This window comes from Psittacula echo (assembly GCF_963264785.1).
Source record: "Psittacula echo genome assembly, chromosome: 3".
NCBI classification, from domain to species: Eukaryota; Metazoa; Chordata; class Aves; order Psittaciformes; family Psittacidae; genus Psittacula; species Psittacula echo.
Window position 1 is genome coordinate 97,577,632 of NC_137736.1, and position 14,009 is coordinate 97,591,640.

Below are 14,009 nucleotides of genomic sequence, written 5' to 3' on the forward strand. Positions count from 1 at the left end.
ATAGTGGAGATGGGGAGAAAGAAGGTATTTATTCTGTTACTTAGAGTGTTGCATATTAAATGCCAGCAGGTGGTCTATTCAAAGCTAGTAGTACTATTTGCTTTTAGTAAGCCATTGTGGAAGGCAAGGGCTCTGTTATTCGACTATCCTTACAAGCATAAGTGATTGGTAGGAAATAGTGACTTCAGCAGTGTAGGATGTCATTACTAGAAACCTGTTACGTGAAACTTTATGTCAAATATTTTTATTAGACATTTGAGATGTATATATAATTAGAAAATTTAACATTCCGTGCAGATTCAACTCATTTCCCATAATAGAATGAATTCCCCCCTCCTTACATTATTTTGTTGGTTTACATGCTTTGGCAATTTTTATTAATGTAATAACACAGCTGTAAGTTTAGTTTTAAGTGAATTGAGGAATCATTTAACTTTAAAATCAAGTTGATTAATCTTAAACCCTCTTGCAGTCTCATTTTTTGCAAATTCAGTACAATAGATTAGCATAAAGACTGATGAACATTTAAAATAATTTATTCCCGTTAAAATCCACTCTGAATTTTTTATAAGCAAAACATATTTTAAGCCTGCTTATTATATGAAAATACTGTCACTACTTGCTGTTCAGCAGAGCAGTTAGGTGTATGCATATTAATCACCCAAGTACACAAAGATTCAGCTAGACTCTGGTTGAAAGACAGCATCCAGAAAACATGTATTACAAATGGCATAAAGCATTCAGTCTGTGTTTACAATGTTTAGCAGATAATTTTTATTAAATTCAGACATAAAATTTTCTTTCAGCTTAAGTAAGCCAGAGATGGATGTCATTGTGAGATTTACATACCATTAGCTCACAGCAATTGATTAGCAGCCAGCTCTGTGGTATAAGGCTAGTTAGATACATTATCGTGATGCCAGGAGACTGCAGGTCACGGAGGCTTACTGGCTGCATGCTCGTTTCCTTTGGTTTTGTGATTACTTGATAAAATGAAGTGCATCACTGTGAACAATTGACCCTTTCGAACAATCCAGACTGGTCAGCAATCTGAATCCACATTTTAAAGCCGTCATTATAGCCTCAAACTTAAGAGTTTCCAGGGTGCAGACAAAGGTGTTGTCCTCCTTCAGTACCAGCCGTGTACCGTTCTCAGACTTTATGAAGTACTTGAATTGAATAATATTTGAAGATACAGAAAACTCCTCTGGAAATCCATCCAGCCTGCTTTTGGACACCAGTACAATTCTGGATTTTATTTTTGCAATGAAATCAGGAGCATTACAAAAGATTCTAAGTCCTTGTGAACGGTCGTGGCTGTCAGTTATTTCCAGGAAAGTAGTCTCCCGAGATGCTAGCTGTTCCTTCTCCCACCTTGATTTCACTGCATCTGAGAGTACCTTAAGCTGGAAAAAATCTGCTTCTTGTGCCAAAAGTTGATTTTCTCGAAATCCTTCTGGTAGAAGAAGTTCTCCATTTCGTAGGAAGTTGAGAATGTGTCTGAAAAGGAGTCCATCTCTGTCTATGAAGTAATGACCATCTGCATCAAACGGGCACATTATTTTGCCATTTATGATCCCTTCCAGAAAAGAATCTGGATACTTGGTTAGTGTCTGTTTTTGTGTGATGTAGAGATAGCCACCAACATTCAGAGTAATCAGAGACGTTTTATAGTCCTTGTCTTGCTCAGAGCCTTCGGAGTTGCTGTATTTTTCTTCGCATTCATTTTCTCTTCTGCTTATTTTTCTCTCCATTATCAAAGCAAGGACAAAAAGCCGGCTATCTTGCTTTGTTCTTGTCAGCTTGAAAAATTTTTTTTTTCTTTTTAGTTTAAAAAAAGCACCTTTATTCAGCTCCGGCACGATGTTGGAATGGAAATGCTGCTAGCATTGCTCCGACTGTCAGCTCAGCTTTGCAGTAGGTGGCGTATCAGCTGTGTATGCAGGGAGATATCAGGAATATGACTGTAAAGGAGAATTTGCATTTAACTGTATAAGGGACGAAGGATGTCACAACTGTTTGTCTCTCTCTTTCTTTAAGAAGTTTACATAGTCTCAGGGGTTATTCACAGAAATGCATTCTACTATTTTAAATGACACCTTATTTTTAATACTTTAAGATGCATTTGTAGTATTAGCTGGCCAAATCATCTTTAGTACTTATGGTGTTAAACAGATAGCTTCATTTATGTTTCAAGGGTTTTAATTTTCACAAAGCCTCTTTTCACAGTTTTTTTGGTCCTGATTACAGTACCTGATGCATACAGCAGGACAGTATGGAAAGGAAAGGTGTCCCTGTCTGTAGAAGGAGGGGGTCATCTATGAAGTGCGTGCACATACATATTCCTCATTTATTAGACATGTGCTCAGTGGTAAGATGTTTTCACAGAAAATAGTCTGGAAGTTATGCTGAGGACTCATAGGTCTGACTGGTTTAAGTTTGTGGTGAAATCTTCCATTTGCACTTGATGGGAGTATCTGCACTGACACAAGAACTGCAGCCTGATGAGGTTGTGCTATTTCCCTTCTCTGTGCCATAGATAAAAATTGGTTTAGAGAGGGATTTACTGTTTATATTGGTGATGTTTTTTAAGTCACTAAGGCTATCTAGCATCAGTTTGTTCTTTCTCGATAGAAATAACTCAGCTGCCCTGCAAAACAAAGGGTTAGTGTGCCTACAGATAGCTTTGAACATCAGATAACATTAGAGCTTAGCAACACTTGGTACAGGGAGGGGGGAAACATCGGCAGAGCACGCTTGTATCAAATGACTGTTTTCTTTCCATGATCTGTGCTCTGAGCTTACTCTCAGTTGCCTCTTAGAACAAGGTTTCCCTTTAAAGATTTGCAGCTTGAAGCAGGAAAGGGAAAGCTCCTCGTACATCTCTGTGTGTACTTCCTTGTGGAGTGGGCAGGAGCTGCAGCATGCATTCCCCAGCACAGGTCGAGTGAACACTTACCTTGGGCTGGACCTGGAGAGGTCCCATCATTTTCAAGATGTATTTATCACAGGTAGATGTCTCCTGCTTTGTGCAATTAGCAATGAAAAGATTATTCTTCTGTAAATCTGTCTGCTCAATTGCTAAATACTCCCGCTGCACCCACTGTCTCTAAGCCTGTTTATCAATACTGTAGAGTCATCACTATAATATTTTATTAATTGATAACTGAAGATAGTAAAAATAAATGCACTTTCTTTATTTGTTATTCTCCCTGCCAGGGTATCCCTAGTACTGGTACACAAAATTTTTCCGCTGCTGTATGTGGTATATTAAGCAGATATTATTCATTAGGTGTGATTTATCAGGAATTAGTCATGGTTTTAATTTTAACTCTTTGATGTTATTGGTATGTTTAGTGTAACTTCAGTCAAAGACATTTCAGGCAGCTTCTGATTTTTCAACATTTGGATTTTTTCCTCAAAATTAACTCCTTTCAAAATTATTGGATGTATAAATGAGAAAATGAAGGAGCCGGTTAGTTTCAAGTGTGATTTTTTGTTGTGTTTTTTTTTTTTTCACCATTATAGGAGGCATCGATTCAAATTTAATTTATTGTCAAGTAATGGAAAATTCAGTTGATGTGCTTAGACTGTGCATAGTTACATATCTTAGTGGCTGTTAAACCCTAAAAGAATGGTTTCTGTGGTGCTTTCATCTTGCACTGTGATCTTGAAATACTTTGAAGCTGAACTAGGAATGTCCTGGCACAAGTACGTAGGGATTTCCAAGGAGAGATATGACATTTTTCATGGCCAGCTAAGCTGTCTACGTTTTAAGAGACAGCAGTTACAGAATACTTAGTTTTCATGCTTATCATCTTCTCAACGTTCTAACACTTGCAGTTGAAATTTTCCACTTTTGTGAACGAGTAAGCGTTCTTTGAAAGTTCATGTAAAATTTTAGTGGTTTGTATGATAAAATATTCAAAATCGATTTGATGTGGAAAACACTCTGTGGAGATCATGAATATTTACATTTAAACCTTTGAAACTTGAAAAATGTTAGAGCTGCTGTTAAATTTTCATCCCCACAAACCCATGTAACTTCCTTCACTGCAGCTGACAGTCATCAGTAACACAGAATTAAAGCCTGGCGTATCTTTGAGAAAATTTTCCACTTTTTGTGCTGTACTACAAGACTTTTCCAAAGAGCCGTCATTCTTCCTGTGCACTTGGTGATACATATGGTATTGTGCAGCGTGTAGTTTTAGTGGGGTGGTTTCATATAGCTCACTGTTTTCTGAAGATGTAGCTGTGTCTAGAGGAACTGCATGTCCTTTTTTCTGGCCTATTGTCCATGCCGTGGAAGATCATCCAAAAGTTCATTTTGGTAAAGGTATGCAAGTATTTCTTGCAATCAAGTTAAAGACTTTGATCATTCTTGTGCTCTGAGGGTCTCTGTGTTGTGTACCAGGCATGTGATAGCTGAGATGTGCTCAGTACATCCCAACTCTTCTTGATTCCCACTTAGACTGAGACAGAGCAACTTGCTGCTGTGTGCTGTCTCATACCTTGAGTGAACTGTCTGTTACTGCCCTATCCAGCTGAAGTGTCCTGCTTGCCACTGTTGGTAGCTAGCAATCCTGAAGTGACTGCTGCTTCACAAATTGTTGGTGTCACCTGTGTGTTGGAATGGCTATTCAAGTAAGGAATAGCGCTGGTATCCAGCAACTGAAAGGATATAATTTTGATTCCAGAATGAGTCATAAAATATACTAAGCACTCTTGCACACACTTACAAGAGCGGCTCTAGTAGTACTCTTCCATTTCCAAGTTACAGCCTTTAGGCTGAGCCAGAGAGGACAGTCGTCCAGAGAAGTTGTGGCTGCCCCATCCCTGGCAGTGTTCAAGGCCAGGTTGGATGGGGCTTTGAGTAGCCTGGTCCAGTGGAAGGTGTCCCTACCCGTGGCAGGGGGTTGGAACTGGATGAGCTTTAAGGCCCTTTCCAACCCAACCATCCATGATTCTAGGGTTCCTCTTGGTCAGGCAAGCTGTGCTGGAGACAGTGAAAATGCAGTGTTGGTATCTATCAGCTACACAGGAGAATAAATCCAAGAAGGAGGGGCTAAGCATCTGCCCCTCATTCTGTCCTACATGTTTCCTTTTGAAAAGTAACCTCACTCCTCCTCAGCTTTCATTCTCTTCCTGAACCTCCTGCTCTGGAAGCTTGAGTACGCCATGGAGTTGAGGATTCAGGACTGGAGCACAGCACAGAAAAGTGGTGCTTTACCAATGTTTCGGCTTACTCATATGTCCAAATAGCATCAGCTTCACTGAGAGTCCCGTCAGTGGAAATGACTTGGGTTACAGAAAACAGCTACTTTTATTTATTACAATATTAAAGGGTATGAGAAGTCTCAGCTATAAGAGGTAGAGAATTTTTGAAGTGTATTAGGAAGCTGTGCTAATGAAATCTGTTGGGGTTATTGAGGTAATTTGCTAGTCATAACACAGAAAATTGGCCAGGTTGTTGGACAGTTAAGCCACTCAATAGTTACTGTTGCACAGTGTTGGTAGCATAGGCATTTTCCTTCTAATAATAACTTCAGGATGTTGATTAACAACTATTGAAGACAAGCTCTACACACTAATTAAAGTTGAAGATTTTCAAATCAGCAAGTCTAAAGAATTTGCATTCAAGAGATTTAAAAGAGCTGTCTAAGAAATTCTTACCAACAGTTGCAGTTGAGATTTTTAACAATTTTTGAGCACTGCAGTTCTACAAGACTGAAAAAGCAAAAGATGTGACAGTATTTGAGAGGTGAATTGGGTAAGCCAGGTATTTAAAAACTAGGAGGGACTGTACAAAAACCAATAAAACATCAGACTTGGAAGTCAATCAGTTAAAAAATTAAAGGAGAGTAATATAATACTGTGGGTGGAGGTAGAATGATTGGGCCAAAATTTTTTCCCCTTTTCTTGATCACAGTTTGTTCAGCAAAGCAGGTGATGCTTTTTTCTGTTAAATCTCTCACTATGTCTCATTCGTCATTTCGAATTAGAATACGTACTGTATTAGTTTGCCTTTCATCTAACTGTACAAAAAATATCTGCAGGCTTCAAACTGGCAAACGTTAGGCAAAGAATTACCATTAAAATGTTGCTGTGATTTGGTCCTTGGTCCTATTTATTTTTAGTCAGTGATCAAGGAGGTAGTTCCTGATAAAGTTTGGAGATGATACAGGCTGAAGATGTAATCAGAAAGAGATACATTGCTGATACACAACCATTTCATGGAATCATAGAATGGTTTGGGTTGAAAAGGACCTCAAGATCATCTAGTTCCAATCCCTGTGCTGTGGGCAGGGATGTCTCACACTAAGCCATGTCCCCCAAGGCTTGGACAGTTGGTTAGGATCATGTTTTAATATGACCAAATATAAGGTTTATATACCCAAGAATACACTGTAGACAGGCTTGCAGTACATGTGTTTGCAGGATGGTTAGGGGAGAGGCTCTGTCCTACAACTGAATGTGAGGTCATTGTTCTGAGCAGTGGTCAGTAAAACAAGTGTACCATGTATCTTTGGATGCCTGAATGAGGGAGTGACAAGTGAAGACGGGGTGATCCTGTTCTCCAGCTGCTTAGCTACCAGGGAAGGAATATCTGAGAAGGGCACCAGCTTCGAGGCTGCCCTCTGAATGGATGAGAGGTGCATAAAACGCCTCTGGTCTGGAAGATCAGAGCTGAAGTCTAGTGCAGGAAAGGTCTGCTTCTTGTCCAGCCATTACATGCAATAGCCAGGGAAGGTGGACAGCAGTATAAGCAGGAAATACTGGGGCTTCTGACTTGAACACTGGGAAGCATAGCCCAGCTTCCACCTACTGAGGAGCTGGAGGCACACATGCCTATATCCTGTACTTTCTTCCAGTTTTTCCTGCTGCCTAGGAATTGTGTGTCCTGAGGCAGGTCTCCATCTCCTCCTTTGTGAGCAGCTGGCACTGCTTACGGAGAGCAGGAGCTGGTAAACTCCAGATGCTGTCTCACAGGCTGTTTATTCTGGCTGTGAGGGATGATGCTCAGGAGAGACATTAGTGAACTGAACTTTCACAGGCCAGTAAGAATGATTAAGAAGCTGAAAAATAGGCCTCATGGAAGATTTAAGAAAACACTATCTTTATTAGGCTTGATAAAGGTGGAGATTCCACAAGTGTTTGGATGGGAATAAATGCTTTCATAGCAGGCTCTTCAACTTGCAGTCAATGATCCAACAAGGCCTGGTGTCTGGAAGTTAGAGCTGGGTGCAGTCAGACTAGAAAACTCATTAAAATCTCCAAATCTCCATCTCTCTCTCTAAACCCCTCAAGCTGTAACCAAACACAAAAAAACCCCATCACAACCTCTGTTAAACTTCTTCTGCACAATTTCAGTAAATTTCTCTGTTGCCTGTTTATTAAGATTGCCTTAAGCCTTTTAACTAAGTTCTGTTCATTTGGTGATGATTGTCAGTAGGATTTGAAGCTGGAATTGGCATTTTCCCAACACATCTCCCTATCCCTGTTGCAGCTCTGGTCCTGCAACAAGTGAAGACAGACCTAAGTCTCTGAACTTGAGTTTGGTGTGTGAGAGCTAATTAGACTGGAAAGGGAATAATGCCCGTGTTCCCCATCTACAGTCACTCATCCAGACGTTTGCATGCATCATGGCAGATTTATTCTGGTAGGCTCTCTGGATGTGTTAAAATGCCCAAGAGAGTCCAAGGAAAGCGTGACGTAACCCTTGGCTTTTGGAGCGTGGATGAGCTTTGACAGCAGACTAGGTTAGCTGCAAGATGTTCTTGGAGACTCTGGACAGCCTTGTACTGTCAAGTGACTGGAACATTAAAAGCCAAATCTGGATCAGTGATAACTAAAAGAGGATATTAGTTAAGACATCAAAGATGAGATATTACTAAGGGTAAGCATGTTTAATTGGCATGTTCATTTCCTAAATAGTTGGTGTGTGGGAGCTATCTGGTTCACTGATCCTGATTCTTAAGAATAACTTAAAAATTAAGCAAGGTGCAGAGAGACTCACAGCAGCAAGTTGGTGTTCAACAGCTGGCCTGGGTGGCTGAGATGGTTAGAGGCTAGTTAGCCTTGAACATGTACTGCAGAAACTAGTGGGAAAACTGTCATGGAGTTCAAGAGGTAGAACAGATCAGAAATATAAAGAATGCTATCAAACATGGCTTTATATAAAGCTTTTTTTGGTCAAACAAACTGAATTTTGTTTATTTTGGAGATCATGAGTTTAAAGTAACAGCATGTTTGCAGCCTGTTTAGCATTTTGTAGTATTGCACATAATTTAGAATCTTGTGACATTGATTTATGTCTAAAAGAAAAATAACAAGCACAGAACAAGATTAAAAACTGGCTGACAGTTATCAGAAACTAATTATGAGTAGGAGGCCACTTGGGCTGCAGTTTGAAGGGCTTCCTCCAGGATTAGCAAAAGGACAGTGTCCTTTAGTGTCATAGTTGACACAAATGCTGGACAGGCAGTGAAAAACTGTGGCAGGACTTGCATGGTGTGACTGGGATCCTTAATTCACAGAACCTGTTTAAAGACAATGAATTTTAACCAAGCCAAAGGCAATTATATACCTTGGAACAGGGAATGCAGTGCCCGTGGGTAAAATGTGAGGCTTAGAGAAAACCTAAAATAATTGTGTTAGCAGTAAAATAGCCAGTCAGCTCTGTCAATACCCAGAGCTTGATTTTTAGAAATTAATTGATCTTTACCCAGTTTTAGGCATGTAAACATGAAGCACAGTTATGGGACATAGACCCGCCACAAAAAAAATCCCCAAAACTACAAAAACCCCACCAGTGCAGGGCAGATTATTGAATCTTAAGAGATGAGACCAATTTTTCCTCTGACAGTTTCCATTCCTCCCTCTCTCAGCTGAATTCAGATATTTTGCCGAATAACTGTGAGATGGCTGAAGTGAAATAAGAAAAATGTCAGCTCCTATATCTGTTATTTTACCTCTGTATTATGGTTATGGTAAGACCAGTACAATAGTGTTGTATCTTCTGTTCTCTTTATTCTGAAGCCATCATTACAAGGTCAAACAAGGTACAGAAAAGACAAGAGATCCAAAACTGATTTAAATGTGGTGAAAATGCTTTGTGGTGAGATAATGCAGGAGCTTGAATTACTCCATTTATTGAAAAGAAGATTGAGAAGTGACTTGATTACAATGTGTAAGTACTTTCAAAGGGAGATAACACCAGGTACTAAAAGGCTCTTTAGCATAGTATAGAAAGCCATAAGAAGAACTGCTAGAAGCTGAAGTCAAATTCATATTAGAAGTTAAGCAGCAGTGTTAGTACCACTTTCAGCCACAAATAAGGTTCTGTACATAAGAAAGAGGATAAAATTTATCTCTCTGTGATACACAGGAAGTCAGGCAAATTTGCTAAGTTGTCTTTCCTGACCATAAACCTTAGGAATCAGCAAAACGTCTAATCTAGAACTACCTGGAAAAGTGTGGCATTCTTATTCTTTTCAAGGATTTATTTTAAATCAAACTAAGAAATTTTAGATTAAATAATTTTAAAATACATGGTCTCAAAGTAATCACTCTCTGCATTATTCAAGGAGAGCAGACTTTGATTTCCAGATGTAATAATATTTCAGTCTATAAGTCAATGTTAAAATTAGCAGTGTCCCAGCATGCCTTGTGTTACTTTGATTCAACACTTCTAAGCATTTCTGTTAGCTTCTGTGACATTGCCAGCTGAAGGTGACAAGTGACAGTGTAGTATCCTACACTGATAACAAGATGAAACTCTGTTGGAAAGATGTTTTAAATACTGAGAGCTAATCAAGCCATTAAAACTCATTCTTTTGTGTTCCAGAGGTGTTGGTTTAACACATATTGCACTGGCTATGGCCAAAAGCAATGGATAAATTGCCACACACACATACTCTGCACTAGAACATCATAGTAGAAAAGCAGGTGTTTGGCTACCATCACTTCTCTCTTCCTTTCTACATGAAGTTGCTTCTAATTTTTAGGTTTTTCCACCTTTACAGGATAGGCTGGTACTGTTGTACCACTCTATTAGTCATCTGTGCTTTAGGTGTTCACACTGGATTACAGAGTGACTGTGTTACAGTGAATGTACAGAGAGCAGTATTAACTAAGACTTAGTATGTGATCTCCTAAATCTCCTAGATTATAATCCAGTTAATAATCTCCTAGATTATTAACTGCAAGTTTTTATTTCTTTTCTCCAAATGTTAGCATATGCAGTGTTATTATCCTATTGCATTGTGTTCCTTTAGTGAACAGTTTGGGGTGTTTTTTATTGCAATAAGATGAAAATAAGTTACTCTTTTTTTGAGGATAAGAATAAAATTAGCCCTCATTATATCTTCCACTGATTTTGGATACTTTGATGATTGGGTTCTCTTTATAGCTCGTGTTTTTCATGGTCACTGGCTGTATTCAATGCGCATTTCCTGAAAACAGTTCCTAGATAATCTGAGTGCATCAGTCTGAAGAAAGGAGGGTCACACATCTCTTATTTCAGATTTGGCCTTTGTGATTCATTCTTAATATTCAAAACATCTGATGGTAAAATAAGGAAGTCTACAGGATACCAGCTGTGCAAGCATATTGCTTCAGTGTGTAAATAGCAGAGATTTTAGAACTTAATTTGAGGTTTGAGAACTTATGATTACATTATATTTACTAAATTCTTAATTAGTGAAAAATAATCCAAATGTTGACCATGTTGGTGAATCTTATTTTAATGTCCAGTTTTGCTTTGTTTTTTTCATTCTAGATAAACTTGCCTTGGAAGGAATAGTGGTGCAACGTGCTGAATGCAGACCTGCAGCTAGTGAAAATTACATGAAACTGAAAAGGTAGGAGTGCTCTATGACAAATGGATATATGATATCTGACTTGGATGCTTTTATTATTGCCTTACTAGAGATGGATGACTTTAGTATTATCATGGTCTTACGTAGGATTTATACAGGGTCAGAACACTTCTTGCTTTTGGGGTGGATTTGTGGTAGGAAGGGTATGAAGGCTGACGTGGGGCTTATACCTCCCTTTGGTATTGTCTGGTGGGATGGTGTAGTGTTCTGCATTCCATCATGTGCAAAGCTCTTAGTAGAGCACACATTGTGCTTCTTAGTACCTGAACGTGTGGATGCATAGCTATATTCAAATGTGATTGAAGCTGAATTTCCTGAGGGCTTAAAGGTTTGCATTGGCCTGGTCAGGACATGCTTCTTGAGTATGAGTTTTTGTGTGGATTATCCAAATCTAATTCTACTTAATACTGTGCTATACTTGACAAAACACACCTCTGGAAATATATTTAAAATGCCCCAAATAGGAAAGAATTCAGGGAGAACTGCTAGGCCTAAACTGGCATATTTGCTAGAAAAAGTAATGGCTGAAAATCATTGAATCGTAGAATCATAGAATAGTTAGGGTTGGAAAAGACCTTAAGATCACCAGGTTCCAACCCCCCTGCCATGGACAGGGACACCTCACACTAAACCATGCCACCCAAGGCTCTGTCCAACCTGGCCTTGAACACCGCCAGGAGTGGAGCATTCACAAATGTCACAAGTGGGATGGAAATTACAAGGCATACATTTAACAGAATCATTTAGTGACTTTTGAAAATTTAATCTGATATATCCAGAATTTACTATGTGATTCATATATCATATGGATAATGAACTTGATGATGTTCTCTAGTAATATATCAGAATTGGAATTTAATTGTGCATGGTATTAAATGCATATATAAATATTTTAAGCATGTGAGTTTTCGTTAAATCACCCTTTTGTATTGTGAATTTGTTGTCATTAGAGAAATACAAAGCAGGATATTTCAGAAAGAGAATTGTCTGTGACTAGTTTATGACTAGAATCGTCAAAAGAAATGCAGAAAAGGCAAAGTGATGTTTTTCCCCAGTTTCTGATCTGTTTTCTGTGTATCATATACTACATTTACAGTATCTTAGGTTTTATTAACCTCCTCTGTCATCTAAACTGCTCCAGTATTTCCTTATTGCATTTGTTCAATTCTGAGACTTTATGTTCTAGCTGTTGGCAAATCAGTACCATAAGTTTGCTCATGTACAGTGAACTGCTTCATTTCAGACTGAGCTCTGTGATTGCTATAACGATTTTTGTCATCAGTGTGAAATGGACTATGAAGCAAATGTGATGGTACTAGGAAAAGGCTCATTTCAATCTGGCAATTTTAAATTTATACAAATAGAGTTTGTGGGATGTATTTGCTTCATAATTGTTTTAATCACAGGTTGCTTGATCCAAGTGCTTGTTTGCATTTTGTGGTTTTCTATTAGTTGATCAGATAAACTTCTGGTAAGGCCATAGCAGGAGACCAGAACAAAACTGATAGCTTTAATGACGCACTACTCAAACTTTAGTTTTTTTTCAGCATTCTTCCTGTCACACACACATGCATGCAGCCCCTCCTGGTCTTTGATTTTATAATGTTCAGCTCCTATAGGAGCAACAAAGATACAGACATGAAAGAAGATCTTGTGTTTGGAAGCAGTGGCAGCTGAAAACTGATGCTACTGTTGTTTTTTCGTTACTGTAGAAAAATTGTCAGGCTGTATATGACTAGTTTCTAACATTCCATGTCGTTAAAGATTTTTTGCCTTTTACCAGAAAGTTGGGGTTTTTTTTTAATCTTCTCTGGTGGGAACCAGCATGGGATTTAGCAGATCCAGCAGTCACAGGCTCAGGAGAAATTGGTTTATGTCCAAATAACATCTCTGGTATTTGAGTAGTAGGATCTAACTTCTTTTCACTCCCTTTACTCTCTCCCACCCTCAACATGCCACAGTCTGTATTTGTGCTTAAAAAAAAAAAAGTGACAGCACTGAAGATAAGCCATTTAAGTTATAGAACTGTGTTATATTAAATCATTTTTATTCACTTTTCTATTTACTGTTGTGCTTTACATGAGAGAGACTCTTCAAAGGGTGGAATTGGTAATATTGATTAAACAGCTAGTCTGTTGTGTAGGCTTTAAGTGCTGCAGTAGTAAGTTGAGTTGGGTAGGAAATAAAATTAAAAGATAAATGCAATTGCTTCAAACTTTGAAGATCCAGAAAATGAAGTTAAGCTGCACACTCCAACGACTGTAATCGTGTGTCTTCTGAGAGCTGGCAGTGACCAAAAGGGATTATATACCTTCCTGGTATTAAATGCAGATATGGATTCTGTCTGTTTTACTGTCTGTGTCTGGGCCAAGGATATCAGCTGATGGGTGCGTGGCGTGGCATTTGATTTTCATGCTGCTCTGCAGAGTTTCAGTGAGAGGACAAAGTGATGGTCTTGTGATGGGGCTGCCAGCCGTTAGGTGGGAGATATGTGTGACGTGGGGGTTTCAGGATGGGTAATGAAAGTACAGGATTTGGTGACGTGTATGGGTGAAAGCGTTATTGAACGTGGCAGACGGGAGGGGTTTCTCCCAGGGAGCAGCTTTTTATTTGGTTACAGGAGGGTGTAGATGGCTGATGTAGAACACTTTGAATACAAGGCGTAAATGTGTGCCCACAGATGGCTAGTCAGAAAGGTAAGACAAAAGTGGTGTGACCTTCACTTTGTATTTTCCATTTTGGAAGTTTTGTTGTTGGCAGGTTTATTTATCTTTTTCCATTTTCCTGAACTTCAAGTTATGTAAGGGGAATAAATACCACAGAACACCTGCTATCTTTCACTATTAAAGCTCCATGCTATTGAATTTCCTGGAATTTTTTATTAACAATGCATTTGTTCTTTGTAGCACCTTAATGAATAGTTATACATTTGCTGTTGCTGCTGGTGATGCTATTGCTGCTAGCTGGAAAATAATGTGTGGTTTCCAAGTACCTGTCCTAATTTGTGTCTTGTAGGAGTGGATCTCATGGTCCCCCTTAAAAATGCTTGGATTGTGTGGTGAAAAAACCAGGCAGACTGTTCCCAGCTGCAGACTGTTTTACTATATGGTGGTCACAGAAAATACTGTT

At 38.9% G+C, this 14,009-nt stretch overlaps 2 protein-coding genes across 2 annotated transcripts in view; one reads left to right on the forward strand and one right to left on the reverse strand.

Moving 5' to 3' along the window:
- GTF2F2 (general transcription factor IIF subunit 2) overlaps window positions 1-14,009 on the forward strand; it is an 88,411-nt gene that overhangs the window by 29,816 nt on the left and 44,586 nt on the right. Inside the window, exon 6 of the mRNA XM_080612845.1 lies at window positions 10,781-10,862. Coding sequence (XP_080468971.1) covers window positions 10,781-10,862 — 82 coding nt within the window. The remainder of the gene's footprint in view (window positions 1-10,780; window positions 10,863-14,009) is intronic.
- On the reverse strand, window positions 981-1,754 carry KCTD4 (potassium channel tetramerization domain containing 4; the record flags this gene model as incomplete). The annotated part of the gene is made up of 1 exon (XM_080612846.1): window positions 981-1,754. The coding sequence occupies one exon, from the start codon at window positions 1,752-1,754 to the stop codon at window positions 981-983; it is 774 nt and encodes a 257-aa protein (XP_080468972.1).